At 36.6% G+C, this 19899-nt stretch overlaps 2 protein-coding genes and 1 non-coding gene across 3 annotated transcripts; 1 reads left to right on the forward strand and 2 right to left on the reverse strand.

The window, feature by feature from the left end:
* The first annotated feature begins 1 nt into the window (after position 1).
* Pfdn6 (prefoldin 6) lies at positions 2–734 on the forward strand. The gene is made up of 2 exons (XM_065306277.1): positions 2–200; positions 284–734. Exons 1-2 carry the CDS (start codon positions 137–139, stop codon positions 598–600), a joined length of 381 nt encoding a protein of 126 aa, XP_065162349.1. The 5' UTR covers positions 2–136; the 3' UTR covers positions 601–734.
* On the reverse strand, positions 589–16843 carry Dhc1 (Dynein heavy chain 1). Its single transcript, XM_065306269.1, has 23 exons — positions 16400–16843; positions 16214–16351; positions 15866–16153; positions 15069–15815; positions 13458–15003; positions 13165–13404; positions 12942–13108; positions 12471–12743; positions 12161–12402; positions 10038–12099; positions 9445–9984; positions 9197–9391; positions 8833–9129; positions 5535–8778; positions 5034–5179; positions 4110–4974; positions 3822–4055; positions 3037–3755; positions 2807–2975; positions 1813–2751; positions 1413–1759; positions 1187–1339; positions 589–1129 (listed from the first exon to the last, which is right to left on the reverse strand). The coding sequence occupies exons 1-23, from the start codon at positions 16484–16486 to the stop codon at positions 743–745; spliced, it is 14025 nt and encodes a 4674-aa protein (XP_065162341.1). The 5' UTR covers positions 16487–16843; the 3' UTR covers positions 589–742.
* Positions 5226–5365, reverse strand: LOC135795070 (U4 spliceosomal RNA). Its single transcript, XR_010549024.1, has one exon. It is a non-coding gene; the product is annotated as a U4 spliceosomal RNA (small nuclear RNA).
* Positions 16844–19899: the final 3056 nt, after the last annotated feature.

Consider the following 19899-nt stretch of genomic DNA (forward strand, 5'->3'; position numbering starts at 1 on the left):
GCATGCAAAAGACCGCATCGCCGGGATCGAATCATTTCTGCAGGTTATGTGTTCACATTGGCACAAGCCCTCAACAAATTCGTAATCTCCGGCTTTTTGTGTAGTTTTATTTAAATAATATCTATTTGCAATCAAAATGGGTGAAGAAATACAGCGGAAATTGCAAAGTGAAGTTGAAAATTTCAAAGCGTCGCAAAAAGGTGCCTCAAATCATTCCCTACCCACTACACTTCCATAAAAGGTAATAGTTCTTTTACCAATTGATTTTATTGTTATATTTTAGAACTACAAAAGGCAATCACAAATAGACAACAACTGGATGGTCAATTAAATGAGAATAAAATAGTAAAGGATGAGTTGAATCTATTAAAATCTGAGGCAGTAGTGTATAAATCACTGGGCCCTATTTTAATCAAAACTGAACTCAGTGAAGCCAAGCAAAATATTACCAAACGTATCGCCTTCATCACCAAAGAACTTGAACGTATTGATACACAAATTGAAGGACTGGAGAAGAAACAGGACTCATACAAGGGCAATATTCAAAAATTGCAACAGCAATATCAACAAATGCAAATGAAAGCAGCATTGAAAGCATAAACTATAGTGTTTATTTTCATCTGGAAGCTTTTTTGACTCATTCTATAATTATGTTTCATTTAATGTATAATTTATCACTAACTTTAATGCCTTTACTTCAGAAATAATTGCACATTACTGGTAATTTGAGAAAAGTGTGTTTTTACTTGATGTCACACAACAGAGCAACACCTCTAAGTGTCCAATGTCTTGGATTGTGATCTGTTTCAAAATCAATGGATCCAACATATTTTTGATCTGTACGTTGCGGTTTTCGGTAAATCGGACATTCGTATAATTTAGGATCTTTACCGGCGGTCGTGTTTATTGCGTATATGTAAATGACCGGCATTTGTTCATATAGCACTTTGATTCTGCTCTCAATCAACTTTCCACTTTTCCGGTCTAGACTGGCACCCTCTAGGAACAAGCCATAGACATACACTCCCTCTGTGGGACCTTCTTTAATATCTTCGCGATTATGTTTTGTAATTTGATTTTGCAGAACAACGGAGTCAAGTGCCCAACCTTTATGAGCTCTAGTTACATCCTGGAATACAAATAATGTTAAATAACATTCCAGACTAAGTATTTAACTTAGACTAACTTGTCTCATTGCTGTTAAGAATCCTTGTGGATTAAAAAATCCTGTCATCCAAAACGCGTTAGGACGGCCTTTTTCACACCAGTTGCGGAATTGTACATCGCGTTCCAACAACTCTGTATACCAAAAACCAAGTGTTGCTGATTCCCAAGATATCTTAAAATGTAAAATGTTAACATTTATATTTTACACCGCGTTGGAATAATAAAAGCTAAAATTGAATGCGTACTTTTAACCATCGGTCAGGTATTCGTGCATCGTACATTGCATCCAATGCAGCTCTTAATGCCTGACTCATAACAATAGTGCCGTCTATAGCCAACTTCAAATCGCATAACGTGTTGTAAACTTCTTTAATCACTTTTTGAATGCGATCGATTTCCTGTCGGAGAAATATGTTCATAGGTAACAAAGCTCCCATTCGCTGTAAAGCTTCTTTCACTTCGAAACTATTGTATTGTGGCGGTAACTTTTCGAGCATATCTTCAGCTAGTGAATAAACAATTGATTCGCGTGTTTCACCACCTTGACTACCACCTTCCTTTGGTTGAACGCTCAATATAGTATCAAGTATACCTAAATTGGGAAAAGTTTAAGTTTATACAGGGTTTTAAACTTTTTTAGCCTACCTTTCGCGCTGTTGATTTGATAAGTAATATCTGCATTCGAATGCAATCCAAACACTTCTGGAGTATCCGTCGCAGGCAAACTATTGATATAATCAATATACCCTTGTAAATTTCGTGTTTGTGGGACTTTATAACCTTTGTAGAATTCAAACCCTGGCCGTAATAGCACATCACAAAACCAGACTTGAGTAAATGTGGTTAATAAGCGTTTATCAAAATCATCAGTAACCCTTCCGCCATATTGAACTTCTCCTAACATATAACAAATAGTCGGCCATGAAACTCCCTTCTTGGAATCCATGTCATCCAAATGATTTTGCACGAACTGAACGCAAGCCGCAAAATCCGCTTGATTAAATTCGTACGGAACGTTCCAGCCAAGTGGACCAAACTTCCTACGCTCCTGCACTACTGTGTGGATAAACGCAACAGCATACAATAATGGTGGCCATTGATATTGCGAGGAATAATCCAAATAATCCTGTGTGATGCTTTGATAGGTCCGTTTCATACTAGCACGAATGCCCTGCGGAGGTTCATTCGTGAATTTGATTGCCATTTGTAGCAATCCGATAGGAAATTGTTCGTGAACTTCTGTCGTCAGCCAAACACGGAAAGTTTCATGCACGCTTTCTGTGTCTATGACCATTGTCATTACATCGGTGGCAAATGGTAACGATAAGTGAATGTTTTGTAACAACACCCAACCGCCATCGGCCATAGACGTCTCTATCATATCTTTAGCAACAACTTCTTGTCCTTGACCCATTGATACTGATTTTAATGGTATTTCTTTAGTTTTTGCTAAGGTGGTTATTTGTGGTGAGGGATCAGATCCTATTGATAAAATGCAAATAAGCGGTGTGCGTGGTTCAGATTCAAGCCAAGTTACTTCTAAATCTAGCAAACAAGCTTCTCCATACTGAGGACCCAATGAATCTAAAAATCCAGCTTAATAAGTACAAGAAATCATGATATGTATACAAAACTGTACCCATTAAGTATTGTCTAGCTTGAGACACAGTTCTATCTGGACTCCAGCTTCTAATCAATAATAGCTTTCGAAAAACATCTAAGGATTTCTCATATCCACATGGAATTATTTCCTGTTCCGGTTTTTCTTTCTCATACCAAACACGCCATTCTTTTTCATTGTCACCGATCTAAAATTATCAGTAATTTATCAGTATTAAATAGTAATTTAAATTGTTTGAATTCACGTACATCATTTAATATTTCTTTAAAACTCTCCAGTTTATTAATTTCCACCAAATTCAACCATGTAATATCCAAAATCCATCTAAATGGTTTCGGTACAACTGCATTTAAATCCAGTGAAGCGCCGCCTTTAATAAAAGCCAAAAATTCATCATGTGTGATAACATTATTCTGTAAATCAATCTTCATAGCCATCATCAACGTAAACAAAGTTTTGTGTTTCTCATAAAGACTTCTCTGCGTGAACTTCCACACCTCGTACGTCAAATACTTCAAAATAATATCGATTCGTTCATCGGTATCAGAACTTTTCTCGGATTTTGTAATGGAATTATCGAAGATATTCAGAAACTGTTTCAAAGAGTTTTGATACATTACATTAACATTACTCATCTCCACGATCAAAAAGTAAAGAATTGAACCACGGGCCGCAACTGACCGAAACTCTTCACGAGCCGTATTAATTTTTCTTTCAGTATGAACAGAAACAGATAGTTTTTCATTGACTTCTTCCGCTGTGGTTTTTGTCACTTGCAATACATTTATAAGTTCTTCGTCGTCTACTAAAGAACCTTGCGTTGAATTTAAACGACATAAAAGATTCGTTTCTAAATCTTTCATGCGTTTCTGATTCTGCATCACGCTTTCAAAGAGAGCAACTCTTTCAGCTTCCAAATCAGATTTTTCCATTAATATAACTCTACCAAGAAGTTGATCTTCAAGACCTGTAATATTCGCATATCATCAATTACGGTTCACTTTGATACGAAATTAAATTAAACTGTAGGTACCTAATCGCGTGACAGTGAAATCAATAATCGCCGTCTTAGCGCTAATCTCCGGGGAGTAGGGTGGATTCGGCAACTTCGTAGTTATGTACAACATAAATCCTTTCATGACGTCACACTCCTTGTCTCCGACAATAACCTTCTCAATGGAGCCAGATTTAATGAAGTTCTTCTCTAAGACATTATCGATTACTGGATCTAACTCGACGTCAATGTCTTCTATCAGTAGAGGCCTTCCTGTAAATTGTATACATTTGTAAACGTCGTTTTATTACTTTATCTTTGCATTACCTAAAGAAAGGCAATCTTCTAAATGAGTTCTAAAATATTTATGGTTCAGCGAAGTAATCTGCAGATTATTATTCGCTTCTTTGTTTTTGATCCACATTTTACCTTGCGTCTGAGGATCAATTAACAATGGATACGAGCGTGATTTTGTTACAATCAGCGCATTTTGCACGGAAAGTTCATCGTTAGGTAAACCTTGAAGAGTCCATTCGGAAACAACTGAATTTTCTACTAACATATTAGTAATATTTAAGTTTTTCGTGAATGGGATTTCTTTTGAACTTAATATCTCCATCCATGTGTTTACGAGATTTGCACGAAATTCTTGATTATATGGGCCGCAATAAGATAGAAATCCGGTTGCTAATACAACATCACCGACAAGTCGACCCAATTGTTCCTTAAACTCCTTACTCTGCATCGTCCAACGTATCTTCTCGCCGCCTAATCCGTTAATCAATGCCGTCGCAGTGTTCATTTTCCTCAAGCAATTGTTGGCAGCGTCAGTCAGTCGTTGTTTCTCCATTACTGCCGTATCGTACTGTGCCTTGACGGCCATTAACGACTGTTCTCTTTCCTCCAATTCTCGCTCAGCATTTGCCAAATCCTCCATTGCTACTTTCAGACGCGCTTCCTGCAAGCGGAGATTCGCTTTTAACGGCAAAACTTCTTTATTGACGCTGTGGAAGAACGACATTGCTTTGGTCCATGACAGAAGGCCAGCGACATCTCCGCACACGCGTTTAGCTGTGTCCATGTTATAGTCTTCCATATTAAAATATGGTTCGAGAAGGTCGACCATTTCGGCGTTTATGAAATCTTTAGGGTAATTTTGCAACTGGAGGAGAAATGTTGCAGATGCCATTAACTATAAACAGTAAATATTTGCATAATTAAATAAATAAAACCGTCTTTTATTGTTTTTACTTTTAATGATTCAGCCCAAGATGGTTTTGGCGACGGTGCCGCTGGATCTGATATCACAGCATGAAGTTTACGTTGGAATAAAATCAAAACACTGTCCATGATTCGCATAATTAAATGTGGAGGTCTACCAAGTTTCCTAACAGTTGCTAAAAGAATAAGAGTATTACAATTATATTTGGTTTATTTTATAGGTCCCGCTAGGGACTCCCAAAAATTGCCGTAGCGGCTGGTATTTCACAGCCTCATGGCGGGGTATTGGTAAAGTTTTCAACTAGCAATAATCGCACCTCGGATAAACCTCATTGGTTACGATATCGCCTCTGCGCAAAGCTGATGAGTCATACCCATCTTTGACTATATAACGAAAAGATGTTAGAATTCCGTGTAAGAAATATAAGAACGCCATCTAGTTATTTTGAAATAAGTACTATTTAGGTGACACATGTCCCCTTTTTGGAATAGGGGAACCCAGGTAAAAATTAGACCGGAATTTTTGCTTACCAATATGTGCCGGTTTAATTGTATTCAAAGCACTCTCCGCTTCCTCTAAAGCAGGTTTTGCAGCTTCCAATTTTTCTTCAGCGATTGCTTTCTCATGATTAATTTGTGCAACTAAAGCCTGAGCCTTTTCTTTAACAATTTGTACTTGATTCTTCACTTGTTCAGCTTGCATAGCTCTATCTGTAACTTCAGTTAAAACTTTCTCAGCCCTTTTGGAAGCTTCTGCCAACTCTTCCTCCATTACTGCCAAATCCTTCTTTAATAATCCGACTGATATACTTGCTTCCGCTAGTTTTTCTAATCCTGTATCCATTCGCAGTGCGCCATTACTTAATTCGTCTTTAGTACAGCTGTAAATGCTTTTATAACCCGCAATAAAATTTAAATAACTCTTTGGAGTGACATGCGTAGCACGTCGGAAGCGTTGAAAATATTCAGCACTAGTCTCAGCAACTTCATCTTGAATACCACCCAGAGCATTAACAAGTTCCAGTTTTATTTCATCCGTACATTTGATTTGGAATTCCGTGAGGAAATGTTGTGCTACGGAGACTAGTGCATCTTTAGGCCATGGTTGAAACCAATCAATTGTGCAACCTGTTATCAATGCTGGGAAACGCAGAGCTCTCGTACGGAACTTTTCACCAACTGGTGAGAAACAGAATACAACATGTAGATTTTGTACAGTGCGATTCATAAAGTATTCCATGACGACTTCGTGATTTAATGTACGTTTGGGATTTTCTCGTCGCATAATTGGACTTAGCTCTTGAATAATCTCTGCCTGTTCATCTTTGTTGTATAAGTTAGATATAACACCGCATGAGAGAATATTGTTTAAGTATTCCAAGAAACCTTCTTCTTTTATATCTAAATCAGTGAATATAAAGGTGGTGCCTTTTCCTTGACAACCACAAGATCTATACAACACTTTCAAATCTTCTAAGAAGTTGCCTATGTTGTATGAACGTGTCAAACTGATTTGGAAAGATTTATATCCAGCAATGAATGAAGATAATTTAGTTAGCGACTGTTTTCCGCTACCTCCAACACCCACCAACATAACATTTCCTCTTGGATGTCTGATAACTCTTGATATTTTCACCAAATGCAACATGGCGTCCGGGAAAAACACTAAATCCATACCTGCACCCCGTACCATTTCGTTAAACTGTGCCAAGAACATATCCAGCCGATCACGTAGATCTTGATCTTTAAAAACTGGTTCATACACTTTTGGTAACTCCATATCTGCATCTTCACCTTCTTCTCCAGTTGGTTCCGGAGCATCTCTCATAAAATCAACAAAAACTGGCGATGGTTCTGCTTTGACTCTATTGTCAGCTCCCAATTCTCGTTCTACTAAGTCTAACAAAGCTTCATCGAACCAAGTCTTATCGTCCATGATAGTAAACCTGTCGGAAAACACTCTTGTACATTCATGTTTCCACAGAATCAGTAAACAAGCATCAGATTCAATTACAGTTGGCAGAGTGCCAACCATGCCTTGCCAAATTTTCGACAAATCTCGTAAACTGAACACGTAATGAAATTTAGCAGGAGTAGGTAGTAGCTTTTCCCTGGTAATTCTCCAAAGTGTTCTTGTAAGAGGAACTAATTTCTTGATCATATTTCTTACATCAACAGCAAAACCTCGTTTTGAGTTGTAATGCCCTTGACCAATTATTCCAAAGATTTTATCAATGCTTTGATCCGTAGGCATGCAACAATTGAAAATATTAAATTGTCGTTTCAATCTTGACGGAATATCATTTCTACCACCACCTGGTTGACTCATAGCAGCCACGAAGTGTACGTCTGTTATACTTGTAAAGTCACCAGGCTTTTCTAAACTGTAGAATCCACCCATATCAATTGTCTGTCTAACAATTTCGTTCGTTATTTGATCACCCCAACAATTAATTTCTGGTAGATTGATATCATCAATGAATACAATCATTTTCTTGCCACCAGGTGGACCAAATGTACTACCCATTCGTTTTTCAACATAGCTTTCAATTGTTTTCTGGAATTGGTAGGGTGTAGTAGCACTGGAGAAGTTGAATGCTCTATTGAGGTACTGCTCTGGGTTGCAATTCTTCATAAAAGACTTCATCATAACGGTTTTGGCAGAACCTTGTTCACCAATGAGTATAACACGTTTGTCTTGTTTGACAATACATTCAATCAAATAATTTATTCGTACGTTGTCTATGATAGGAATCAAAATAGCGGCAAATTCTGGTGTTGCTGTTTCTGGATAAACATAATTTGAAACTAAGTTTGTCCACGGTTGCCAATTACCATCCTCATCTACAACATAATCAAATACTGTGTCTTCAATTTTTGGATTTCGTTTGGGTATGTCCAATTTATAGTTAGTACGTATATGGTGGTCATATTTTTTACGGTCTTGGTTTTCTAAAAATGCACCTAAGCCCCACGTGAGTGCAAAAACATATATTTTACGAAGGTGGTCATCAGTGTATATTTTAACAGTTTCTTTAACTTCGGTTTCCTCTCCGAGGTCATCATCCAAATCGTTTTCTGGTTTTACATCTACTTCCTCTTCTTGAACTTGTATTGGTATTAAACCTTCTAGGAGACATAACACTTGTTGTGTTATGTTACACTGTAAAACATTCATAACTAAATTTAAGTTTTGAGTGCACCAGGCATAAATAGATAGAAATGTTTCTTCGAACAAAGGATCCAGTACATCTTTTTCTTTTTGGCTGCGTTTTTTAAGCCATGCAACAACCACAGGTTTCCAATTAAGACCGGATGAACTCATGTAAACCATTCCGTTGCGTGAAACAGTCGCTGGTGAAGCATTGTCAATATTATGAGGCTCAAACATGATTTTTACTGTTGGTGCCATTGATAGGCGATCTCCATTGGCAAGAGTTAGAGTTTTATTATCGTCAAGGACAGAATTTAAGTTTTCTATCCAGATAGAATCTACAGGTCCGTCTAAAACAATCCAAACGTGTTCGCCATGTTTGAGTTTGAGTGTTTTACGCCATAAAGCAGAGAATATTCCGTCTGTCCAGTCGTTTGTTGCCACGTCAAGTCGACCAAACATTTGTGCTGCTGTTATAGCTTTCGGATTCATTCTCATTTCCCTGTGATAAAAACCCATTTCTGTCAAAGATCTCATCAAAGTTTGTAGACAAGTAGTTTTTCCAGCTCCTGAAGGTCCAAGAGTCATTATACCATGACGAACTCTTTGTGTTTCATATAACTGTAATTATAATTTATAATTTTATAAAAATAAGTTTAAAATAATATTATTTACTTGAATTAATTTTAAAACCCAAGGTGGATGATTAATTAGTCCGGCTTTTTCAACTTCATCATTAATAGCTTGCTCCAAATCGGCGTAAACAGTTTTCTCTAAAGCCTGATTCGGGAAAAGATCCGCAACCAAAGAAATAAACAATGGTTCATCTTCATCAATCAGTTTGGACAAATTCATATCCCTTAAAACTCTCATCACAATAGTACTCTCGGTGTCTTTATTGTTTACTCGTTTAGCAGCGCCCAAACTTCGCAACACCGAGAGAATATTTCTCAAACCAAAGTCGTAATGGACCTTCAAGGATTGAATTGTATTGAGCAAATGTTACAAACTCAATTGAAAAGTTTTGATAAATACTTACTTGTTTTGTCAATTGTTCCTCGCACAATTTGTAAAGGGTATAGAACTTTCGAGCCAACGTAATATTTTCCAAGAAGCCACAACTGGCAAGTTTTACTCTGATAATAATTTGTCGGTCAGGCACCATCATAGCAACAGTTCGAAATTGAATTTTAAGATTCTCGGGAAGTTCTTTACGTCCTGCGTAACCAGGATTCTAAAATTTATTTATTTTTATATTTTTATATGAACTATGTATTTAATCATTACCATTGTGATAAAAATACCAAATTCAGGACACATTTCGACAATATCTCCATCAGTAAAAACAAATGATTTCTTTTTGTCTTTTTTAGCCGATAGAACCACAGCAACTTGTTGCGCTGCAACTGACAGAACAGGCAACTCGATTCGATTAAATTCATCGAAACAACCCCAAGCGCCAGACTGCGCTAGTCCTTTATAAATCCTGCCCAAACCACGATAATCCATTTGGTCGGAACAATTAAACACAACCACATATTTCGCTAGAGTTTTACCCATGTCTTTGACAGTTTCTGTTTTTCCTGTTCCAGCAGGACCACACGGTGCACCACCCATACTCATAGCTAATGCTTGTGCTAGAGTAATATAACATCTGTCGGTTAATGGGGTAATGACCAATCGATCAGTACAGCCTAAATATTCATTTTGATAGGAGAAAATCACATCAGTTATAATGATCAAAGTTTTGTCTTGTTCTTCTTTAAAGTAGAATCGACATTGTTTCAACCATTCGAAGTCAGTTACATGACGAACGTTCAATCGACACTAAAAATAATTGTTTTAATATAAATATAGTTTACATTAGAATTTTTAATTACCAAAATGTCGAAAATGTCTCTTTGATGCACATGAATCGTAATTAACGTTTCAAATTTAGTTCGTTCTATTTTTGTCAAATCTCTTGTAGTTTGATCAATCAGAGTATTCAATAACTCTAAAAATTTATTATTTGTTTCAGGCATCATTTTTTTATCATGCCTAGCTTGCATTAAAGCCAACTCTGCGTCTCTTGTCCAAATCATTTGTAATCCCAACAAACCAATTTGCGCTGGCATTTTATCCAAAAACGACAAAAGAGTAAAATTGGGATCGTTAATGCTAGAATTCGCAGTTCTAATAATAGAATGCAGTGATGCTTGTGACGTATTCAACAAAGCTGTTAGCCATGTTTCAACACTTCCCTCAGCCCTCACAGCTTTTTCCAATGGTATTGCTTCACCCTCTGATGAAATAATTGCCGTCATTTTGTTATACTCAATATCATGAAACTTTACCGATCTGGTATTATCGAAAATACTCAATAAATGATTTTGTATTGTATGTGAATCTGAAGCTTGGCCTAAAATCTCCAATAGAGCAGGATCTGATACAAAGAAAAATCGTGGAAACATCATACGCTTTTTTTCTAAATAACCACTTAATGATTTTTGACATAATTCAAGTTGTTCTTGTAAATGTGGTAATAGATTTTTTAATAATTCATCACCAACACAACAATTTACAACACCTGGTGTTTCATGCGCACGTTGCATAATTTTTTGCCAAGACTTATCAATTTTAGCAAAACGTTTTGCTTCTTTAGGTAGTTGTTTAGCAATATCACCACCAACAAAAACAGCTTCCAAATAAACCCACATATTCTGCACGAGAAGCCAACGTTCAAGAATTTCATTAGTATTTGACAAATCAAACACCCATTGCTGAATTTGTTTCTTAAACGGAGCATTATAACGATTTGATAGTAATGATCCTAAAATCATTAAACTATCTTCAAGTTGTCCGATAGTTTCAGCCGTTGTATCGCCACGTAGTAAAAGTTCGCCACGATTATTAAATGTCTGGAATGTTAATTCATGAACAGACCATTCATTCGTTACTTGTCTGAGTTTAGCTTCAATGTCACGTTCTTTCATTGCAGAAATACAAATATCTTCAATATCTTCTTTGTGGACTAATAGCGGTGCTTCCAGAATATTTTTAAGACAAAAACCGTCGGATTCAAACTCAAATATGTGTTGTAATGAATCCATGATTCTTTGCCAATGTCTTGGTTTCATTGCTTTATTAGCCATCAATTCTAATAATGGACACATATCATTAAAATCATCAATTGTTTTCTTCAATGCAAAAAATGCAGGCCATTCTTTTAACCCTTTCGGCAATTTTCTGCATCGATTCTGAAACTCCATCAACTCATTATTGATTTCTTCAATATTAACATCTCCCCATGGAATGTCATAGTAACTATTAACACGATCGATAACATCGTTGTACAGCTTGTACAACTTCTGAAGTAAATTAAGCTCTTTTCGAGTTTGCGCCAGATCAGGATAATCCGTTTGCGCCAAACCAAAAAGTTCCTCACCACTCTGATACGTCTGCAGCTTGCGCCACATGCCATCGAAACGGTTCTGAAACAAGATTAGTCTATCGGATGCCTCCCGCGGCGTCAATCCGGCCTGCATCGGACCGGCCGTGTGGTATTCGTTGCAGTAATCGATTTTATCCTGTTTGAAATTAGCCAAGTTGTCTTTCAGCTCAGCCTGCAGTTGTGGCTGCATGTCCAAAAGTTTATTCTGCACTTGAAACGCGTGTTTCAACAATTGTGTCCAGGTGTCGCGTAAATTATCCACTTGTTCAGTAATTTCACGCTCTACCCTAATCTCGTATTTATTTAGGACATTGAAAGCTTCCTCTACGGGTTCGACTTTAAGTTCCATGTCGACTTCTTGGTCGCGAATCTTTTTTAGATTATCCATGATCATGCGAACGTCGTCTAGGTCACGAATAGGTCGATCGATTTTACGCTCCATTTCGTTTATCACTGCGTAGACGTAATCCATTTCACGCTTGTATTTCTTCTTCAACGCTTGCCCAATGCTGTGATATAAGTAAATTTTATGGATCATAAACTTCTACTTAATATGTTTACTTTGCTTACTTATGCGTACAAGATCTGATCTCAGTCAACAAACCATATTTCAGCTTTTCAGTTGAAATTGCCAAGCAGTTTCCTATGATTTGGATTTCTTTCTCTGTGTCCAACTTGTTTTTTAATTCATGATGTTTTTCCAATAAATCTTCGAACTCGGTGAGTTTTATTTGCTGTAATTCTCTTGCGGATTTCTCATTTTTCCACAGGACGCTGTACGGCCGCCATTGAATAATAAAAGCGGTCATTTCCTGTAAACACATTAAGTGATTCTCAAGAGTCCTATTTGCACTACTTTTTTCTGTATTGACCAACATACTTTTTTCATATCCAGAATGCAGACACTCAACAAACTCAGCGTTTTAATGATCTCCTTATTCTCCAGCACGTGATTGTAAAAGTTCTTTGCTTGAACTGGAAATGCTGGCTTTTCTTCAGTTGTTAAACGATAAAATCGCCTACGCCGTGTTCGAAAATCTTCATCTTTCGTCTTCACAGGTCCTTTTTGAGTCTTGTTTATGTTAGAGACAATGTCCATGAGTGTGTTTTTTTGTCCGGCTAACTTACGCCAACCGGTTGGTTTTGGTGGTGTCTTATTTGATGATTTTGTGTATTTACAATGAGTGCAGATATATTATGTACAGTGTATAGCGAAGTATAGAAATAATGTGAGTTTGGGTCATAAGTATTTGTAATAGTAACATTGGTAAAAACAAAATAAAAGAATAAGATTATTTTGGTTTCGAAAAGCTTTATCAGGTATTAGATAGAAACTAGTGCGAATAATTACCGTGGGTTTGCCACTCGACCATTGAGCCACACCTTTCGCCACTGAAGTAATATGTTTAGCGGCGAGGCTGACGATTTCTTGCACGTCTTCCAAGTTCGGCTGAATCGAAACTTTCGGTATTAGGAGTATGGCTTGGAGCAGAAAGATTGCTTGCTCGGGCTTGTCTTCTACAACGTAATCTAATGAAAGTGTTGTGTTGAACAACATTAGACAATCTCAATACCCGAGAGAGTAAAGGTTTTGCGAAGAACTTCCAAGCTTTGTTTTGTTATTTTTACTAAAACATCCACTACCTTCCGGCTGTAATATCGACGCATCTCATTGACCGCATTTTTTACTATTTCTTGCAGGGTTTTACTTAATCCATTACCGAATAGAATATGAGGACGATCGAAACATTCATCGATTGCAGTCCAATCGGTTTGTTGATTTCCTGATAAATCTTGTCGGACATCCATATGATCTAAATCATTAAATTAATTTAATTCAAAAACATTAGAACATTAATTTTTATACCTTCAGTGAAAAATTCTTCAGTTGATGAATCAGCATTAACAAGTTTTGCTTGTTTAACTAACGTCAAGATTTCTTCTACTGCACGTTCAACCATCATACTTTTATTATGCAATTCCGTGGCTGCCGTACGACAAATTGTTTCAATCTTATCATTAAACTCTTCCACAGTCCATGTTGTGCCTTTTTCAGGTAATTCTAAAAGTGTTACTTCTTGCATTTTCTTTAAAACTTCCAAAATACGATTTGTGTAAACATCATTCACGCGATCCACGAGAATCTGAAATCTTTCAACTGCTTCATTTGCGTCTTGAATATAATCACGAATTTGATGAGACACCCAGTCCAGTTCAATTAAACCAGGTTCTATTATCTTAATCAATTTGTCTAAATGCGGTAAAAATAACGGTCGTACTTCGGGTTTAACCGATTGTACTGCACGAATAAAATCTTTAATTAAAAACTGTAATGAATCGTGTGTGAAACCAAAGTGTTCTCGCTTATTATACAGGGTGAAACAAATAACTGGCACTGGCAAATCCATTTTTAACATTAAATCACTTTCCCTGATAAGAAGTGGGATAGTAATATGTTGGTTGACTTTGAGTTTGTTTTTCTCGGAACAAATCGTCAGCAATTTTCGTTTGAGACATTTATCAACATCCGAAACGTGTTGATTCATCCACACGGCAATAATATCATCTTGATAGTTTCGCAATAGATGATCTGCAGTTCTGTGTCGTTTTGACAAGTCATTTGTTGCCGGTAAAGTTTTTAACACTTCATGACCCGTTATGGATTCCATGAGTTCGTCCAAGTGACATATTAATGACCTTGCCCATTTAATTCTCCCAGCAATGGGTGGAAACATCATCGGGATGGGTGGATCATCTTTTTGTTTTTTGTACATTTTAATTATTTTCTCCACTTCTTTCTCGGCATGTTTCAATATTCGCGAATATTTCTCCTCCATTTTGCAGATGGGAATTTTTGCGGCGACTTTTTCGAAACGCACGAGAAATTTAATGCCCTGCGGTGTTTCCCACACGCTGTCAAAGCTGGCTTCGATGATTGCCGCCAGCTGTTTGATTAAAGCTTCGACTTGATGCCTGAATGCGCTATAATCCACATCAAACGCGGTGTTTTTTTGATCGAGATAGTCGTAGGTTTTCTTCATTATAATGTCTTTGATCTCGTTGAACTTTTTAATCGCGTCCTCCAGACTATCACCCAGTAGAAGCCCTTCCATACGGCGTTCGAAAAGTCCAGTATAATCATCAATTACGTCGAACATTGAAATTATTTTTTTCAGGCGTTCGCAGAATCCATTAAACTTGCCAAAGACGTAGTTTTCTGAGAAATTGAAAGGCACTTGATCCGGCATCAATTCTTGTGCTTTGACTATTCGGTAAGTCTTTTGATAAGTCGAATTTAATTGGATACAATGCAACAATTTTTCTTTCATTTCTTGACGATTTTGGGACCAGATTGTTTGCGTCCCGCGATTGTTAATGTAATCTTTACAGGATTCAATCATTTGATTGGTTATCTATTATCAAACAATGGCCAAAGTTAACAAAAGAAACGATTTTTACGTTTAATATTAAAACTTACTTTCACCATCAAAGCTGAAGTTCTTTCAGATGTATTGTAAAACTGAGACACATTATGAATCAATCTAACTGTCTGCAGTAAACCCAACAAAGAATCCTGCATTTTTACAGGGTCATCCAGATACAATGAGTGACAATTTTTCTCCAATGATTGAATATATTTCGCGTTATCAATAGCTTCATTGTAACAAAATGTTATCTTTTTATCTGTTTCACGCCATTGCTTTAGGAATTTTGATTTGGCGTAATCTAAACATAGAATGGTTTTTATCACCTCGCTACCCTGTAAACTCTCAACGATTTGTGAAAACTGCGCGCCGCGTTTTTTCCAATACTCTAACTCATCCTGCGGGCCCGATGAATCTGTCTCGCGTCGTATTTGTTCACTTTCCCTCAAAACCTCAGTAAGCTTCTTCACCCAAGCTTTCATGCGAATTTCCAACGGGCGAATAAACGACGGATTTTTTGACAAGTCAGTCAATTCGTCCAAACTATACTGTGATACCATAATCTTGCTATCGTCGAATATATTTGACTGGCCTGCTACTTCTTCACAAACACGTAGGGCGCTACAAAATGAGCGTAATCCAGGTAAAAGTTGTGTTTTTATCATTGGACAATTGGTTGCTTCATCATCAGCATCTGGCGATGGATGTGCCAAAGCCTCCATGAATACATGCTCGATAATGCGTTCAATTGTGGTGACAAGCCCAATTTTTTCCGCGTCGATTATCCCACAGTATAAATCCTACAAATAAACATACAGTGTGTCCACAAGAATCGTAATTAAAGCAAAACCTTATGAAAACCTTCTTCGGGTAATTGTTTGTTTGTACTAGTTCGGAAAATATAAACACAAATACCAATCAACGGCACATCCCAGCCGTCAGTCAAAAAAAGTTTCTTCTTTTTGATGACTTGTTTTGTTGGTGGAGGCGCCATAGATGATTTACTCGTACCAGGTTGTAGCATACGAGGTTTCGAAGGTTCTGCGACTGGAGTTGGATCAGGTTCCTCCATATCTTGATAGAACCACATCAGTTTTGAGCGCATATGCGGAAGAAACAATTGGTTTATTTCATCCAGCTACAAAAAATGGAAATAAAATACATTTTGTGTGAATATTTTTTTTTACAAATTGTATACCATATCGCCTTCAAATACATGATTCATGATTTCATGTCGTGTCAATTTTGTGGCATCCATGAGCAGCTGGAAAGTAAATTCGAGCCGTGGATCCATTTCGCCTCTTCTCGCCTTTCTCTCGCATTCTTCCCTTCGGCGCTAAAAAAGAGCAATTAATTGAAGCGCGTATAACACAATCAAAAATACCAAAAGCATTGTTTCTGGGTCCAAATCACTATCATCTTCTGTCTCAGATTCATCTGAATTTTCTATATGTGGACCGCTAACAAACATTTTTGTTTATTTATTTTTATTGTTTTTTTTAATTTTTGGGCAATTTGATATCTGCACGCATGAAACGTTCAAACGTAACTAATCCCAAGTTAATCCCTGGTATCATGATATCAACAATGTTGGTAGCAACGCGATATCATGTTCATGAGTAGCTTATTAATACTACTGCATCAGATTGCAATTAGAGTGAATTGCAAACACGCGACGCGTTGATGGGCACCGACCGCCTTTCAGCACGCGCCTAAATACCAGCAACGACTTTTCAACAACTTTCCACGCCGAAACATCCATTTCGCAAATAGTCACCTTCCGTCGCATTGTCTGCCATGTATATTCCCTCCACCAACTTCAATACTATTGTTGTCTATCAGCATTTGTATCAGGATTCGCATTGTTCCACAAACTGTTATACATTTTCCACACTCAACGAGCAAACTATTTTAGGACCTGCTTTATACCTGCTTTGCAATGTTATGCTCTATTATACAGGTTGAAATTGCATTTCAAATTCATATTTTGAGTTAAAGCCGCGAAATAAAACTGAAAAATTGAATTTTATTCTGGGAAGCATGCAATATAATCCAATTATTTTGCATAAAGTATGTTTGTTTATTTTTCTGATTGCATGAATTCAATTATTTCCCATATTAAAATTCAGATTGAACGTCCGGATGGGTTTTGATTTGCTTATTTGAGAATTCAGCGCATTCAGCGAATTCAGTCAGATAAAACCGGCGACGAGCTGGTTCCAGGCACGAAAGCATAATGCACGTATATAAAGCGTTAAATTATCCAAGCAACGCGATATCGCTGGATAAGTATGTAACAAGTAACGTTCTTCTTCATTCCGCATACTGTTTCAATGTTTTTTGCGAGGTGTATTTGTATATATGTGTGTGCATTAACGGCGTGTGAAACGTAAAGATAATGCGTGTACAATCTCACTGGTTGTGAGACTGGTTGGCTGGTCGTTAAATATTTAATTATTGACTTCCTCGATGTTTATGTGCGCATTACGTACGTTCATGGTGCCCTCACTCTCCGACCGCGGCCCCATCGCCAGCTTTCGCACGCCGCCCAACACCGCCAGCTTCTGCGCCATTTTCGGTTTTTTGCTCTCGCTCTTCTTCGGATTTTCACTCATGGTTTATTAAGTCGTTTGCACTCTCTTCGCGCGATCGAATGTGTGACAGGCTGCGGCGATTATTATCGCAAGACGCCGCTGAAAGCTTTTTCTTTATACCGCATTATGACTGTCAGATTATGTTGTGATTTTCTACCGATAGCATGATATGTTGATGTTGTTGTGGGCGGAAGTAAAGTTGAAAAAAATAGTACTTGTTTACGTGTTTGATCGATGCGATGCGTTCGGGAAGGGTACTAGGACAGTATAATTTGAGGTAGCAACCAACAGGAGTGTTTTCTTGACGAATTAATTAAACTCATTAATTCGTGACTTGTATTTCTTTTCATTACTTAATGTCTCGAGAATTTGCTTCGGAGGTGTTGTTTTGTTCAGTTTTCACCTTATTTATCGATTAGAGAATTACGGTAAATAATTTATTATTTACAAAATAATTAATGATGTATTTTGGTAATTTAATTACAAACAACACTCTGTTATTGCAATAATAATTAAACTGCTATTGATTAATAATTTTGACACTAGCTGCATAATTACAACATAATTAAGTACGCAACTGACAATAGCCAAGTCATTATCGCTCAATACTAATACCCCAACTCAAACATTAGAACTATTAATAATTCTGCACATTTTGAATATAAATATTTAAATTAATACAAACCCGGTTCAATTCTTCATCTGTAGCCATTGTGATTTTAATCCAAAGTAGGTATCACAAGTTTTAACAAGCAAAGTTGGCAAATTAGTTTGCACAGAAGATATTAACGTTTGCACTTCTGCTGATATTCTCAAAAGTCCCAAAGGACCAAATAATGTAAGCTTGCACTGATTTCTTCTGAATACTTATTCATTTTAAGGCTTTATATTTTATGATCTTTACGTCTGAATGCGGAATTGACTACTGATTCGTCTGATTTCTATTTCATAACTTGTGCCTGTCTCAAAATTGATATTTTCTCATAATAATATAATCATAATAGATATTCCAAGCTAATGGAAATAATTGCGATCAAAACGAATGAATTTATTTGACATTTGCACGCATCCGTAGCTCGACATGAATGCATTGGACCTCCAGAGAAATTCTAAAGTAATAAATCACGAAACAAATTACAATCAAATCAAATGAAATATGATTGCTTTCAGTCAATGATAAGTATTTTATGCTTATATTTTTATGTTAATTTAATCTTAAAATTGTTTTGTAATTAAATTTGTTTTACTTACCTTTTATTTCATCTGTCGGATTAAATTCTCCACAAAATAATTTAATATTTACTCCAAATATTATCCAAGTTGTAAAGAGTAAATAATTCAAAATAATTATAGCAGCAAATACGCGTTAACGTCCAAACACTAAACAAACAAGAGTATTTTGGAAAAGACCGCACAGTCACTTTCAATCAAATTAACTGTCAGGAAAACAGCACCTCAAACGAATACCAACACCAAACAACCGAAGCGAAAATTACATTTTGTTATTTGGAAGGCGGCAAACGCAAACGACTAAGTTTGGTGTTACATTCAATGCGGATATACGTTTTGGCATTGATTTGAAGTTGAGATTGGCATGCAATTCCGATTCCAGTTATACATTCACCACAGAAGCAGTTAAAACTTTTGTGGAATTGATACTGCCTTTATAATGATTTTTAATGACGTCAAGAAATGAATAAAAGCATAAACTTAGATTAAAACTTTAAAATATTTAGAGTGACAGACATTAGAAGTCATAAAACGTAATTATGTTTAAGATTTTAAGCCAAAAATCAACTTAATCTGGTGGTGTCTAGTCTGTCTGGACATAAACCCGTTTTTGTAATCCCAGAGCACTTTAAATATGTAAATAGGTGATTCTTAAAGTTCTGAAAACTGTTTCGCAAAGTTATAATGAAACATATAAAGTAAGTGCAAAGTTTATTTAAATAATATTTAATCCTGATGCGGAGTAGATATGAATAGCAATTAAATTACATATTCCATTCACTTTTTGTTTTGATAAAGGTGAGAATAATTAATACGATAAACTTTATCGATTTTCATTCGTAGCGTGCGAATCATATTCAGTATTCAGTGTTTGCTGTTTGAATCCCTCCAAGGACTGAAAACTAAGGACTAAGTTTGCCTTCGTGGCGCATTTATTACATTCACAGTAACAAGGTGAATGTGAATTCCATCCAATTAATTATCCTAACTATCCGGAGACCCTCCTCATTGTTAATCAAGACCATTATCATAAAGTCATAAGCATAAAACCATAAAAATA

Source organism: Atheta coriaria, unplaced genomic scaffold (assembly GCF_025399875.1).
Source record: "Atheta coriaria isolate IRGN ID8LTWV9N9 unplaced genomic scaffold, Caltech_Dcor_3.1 hic_scaffold_6_pilon, whole genome shotgun sequence".
In the NCBI taxonomy this organism is placed as follows: Eukaryota; Metazoa; Arthropoda; class Insecta; order Coleoptera; family Staphylinidae; genus Dalotia; species Dalotia coriaria.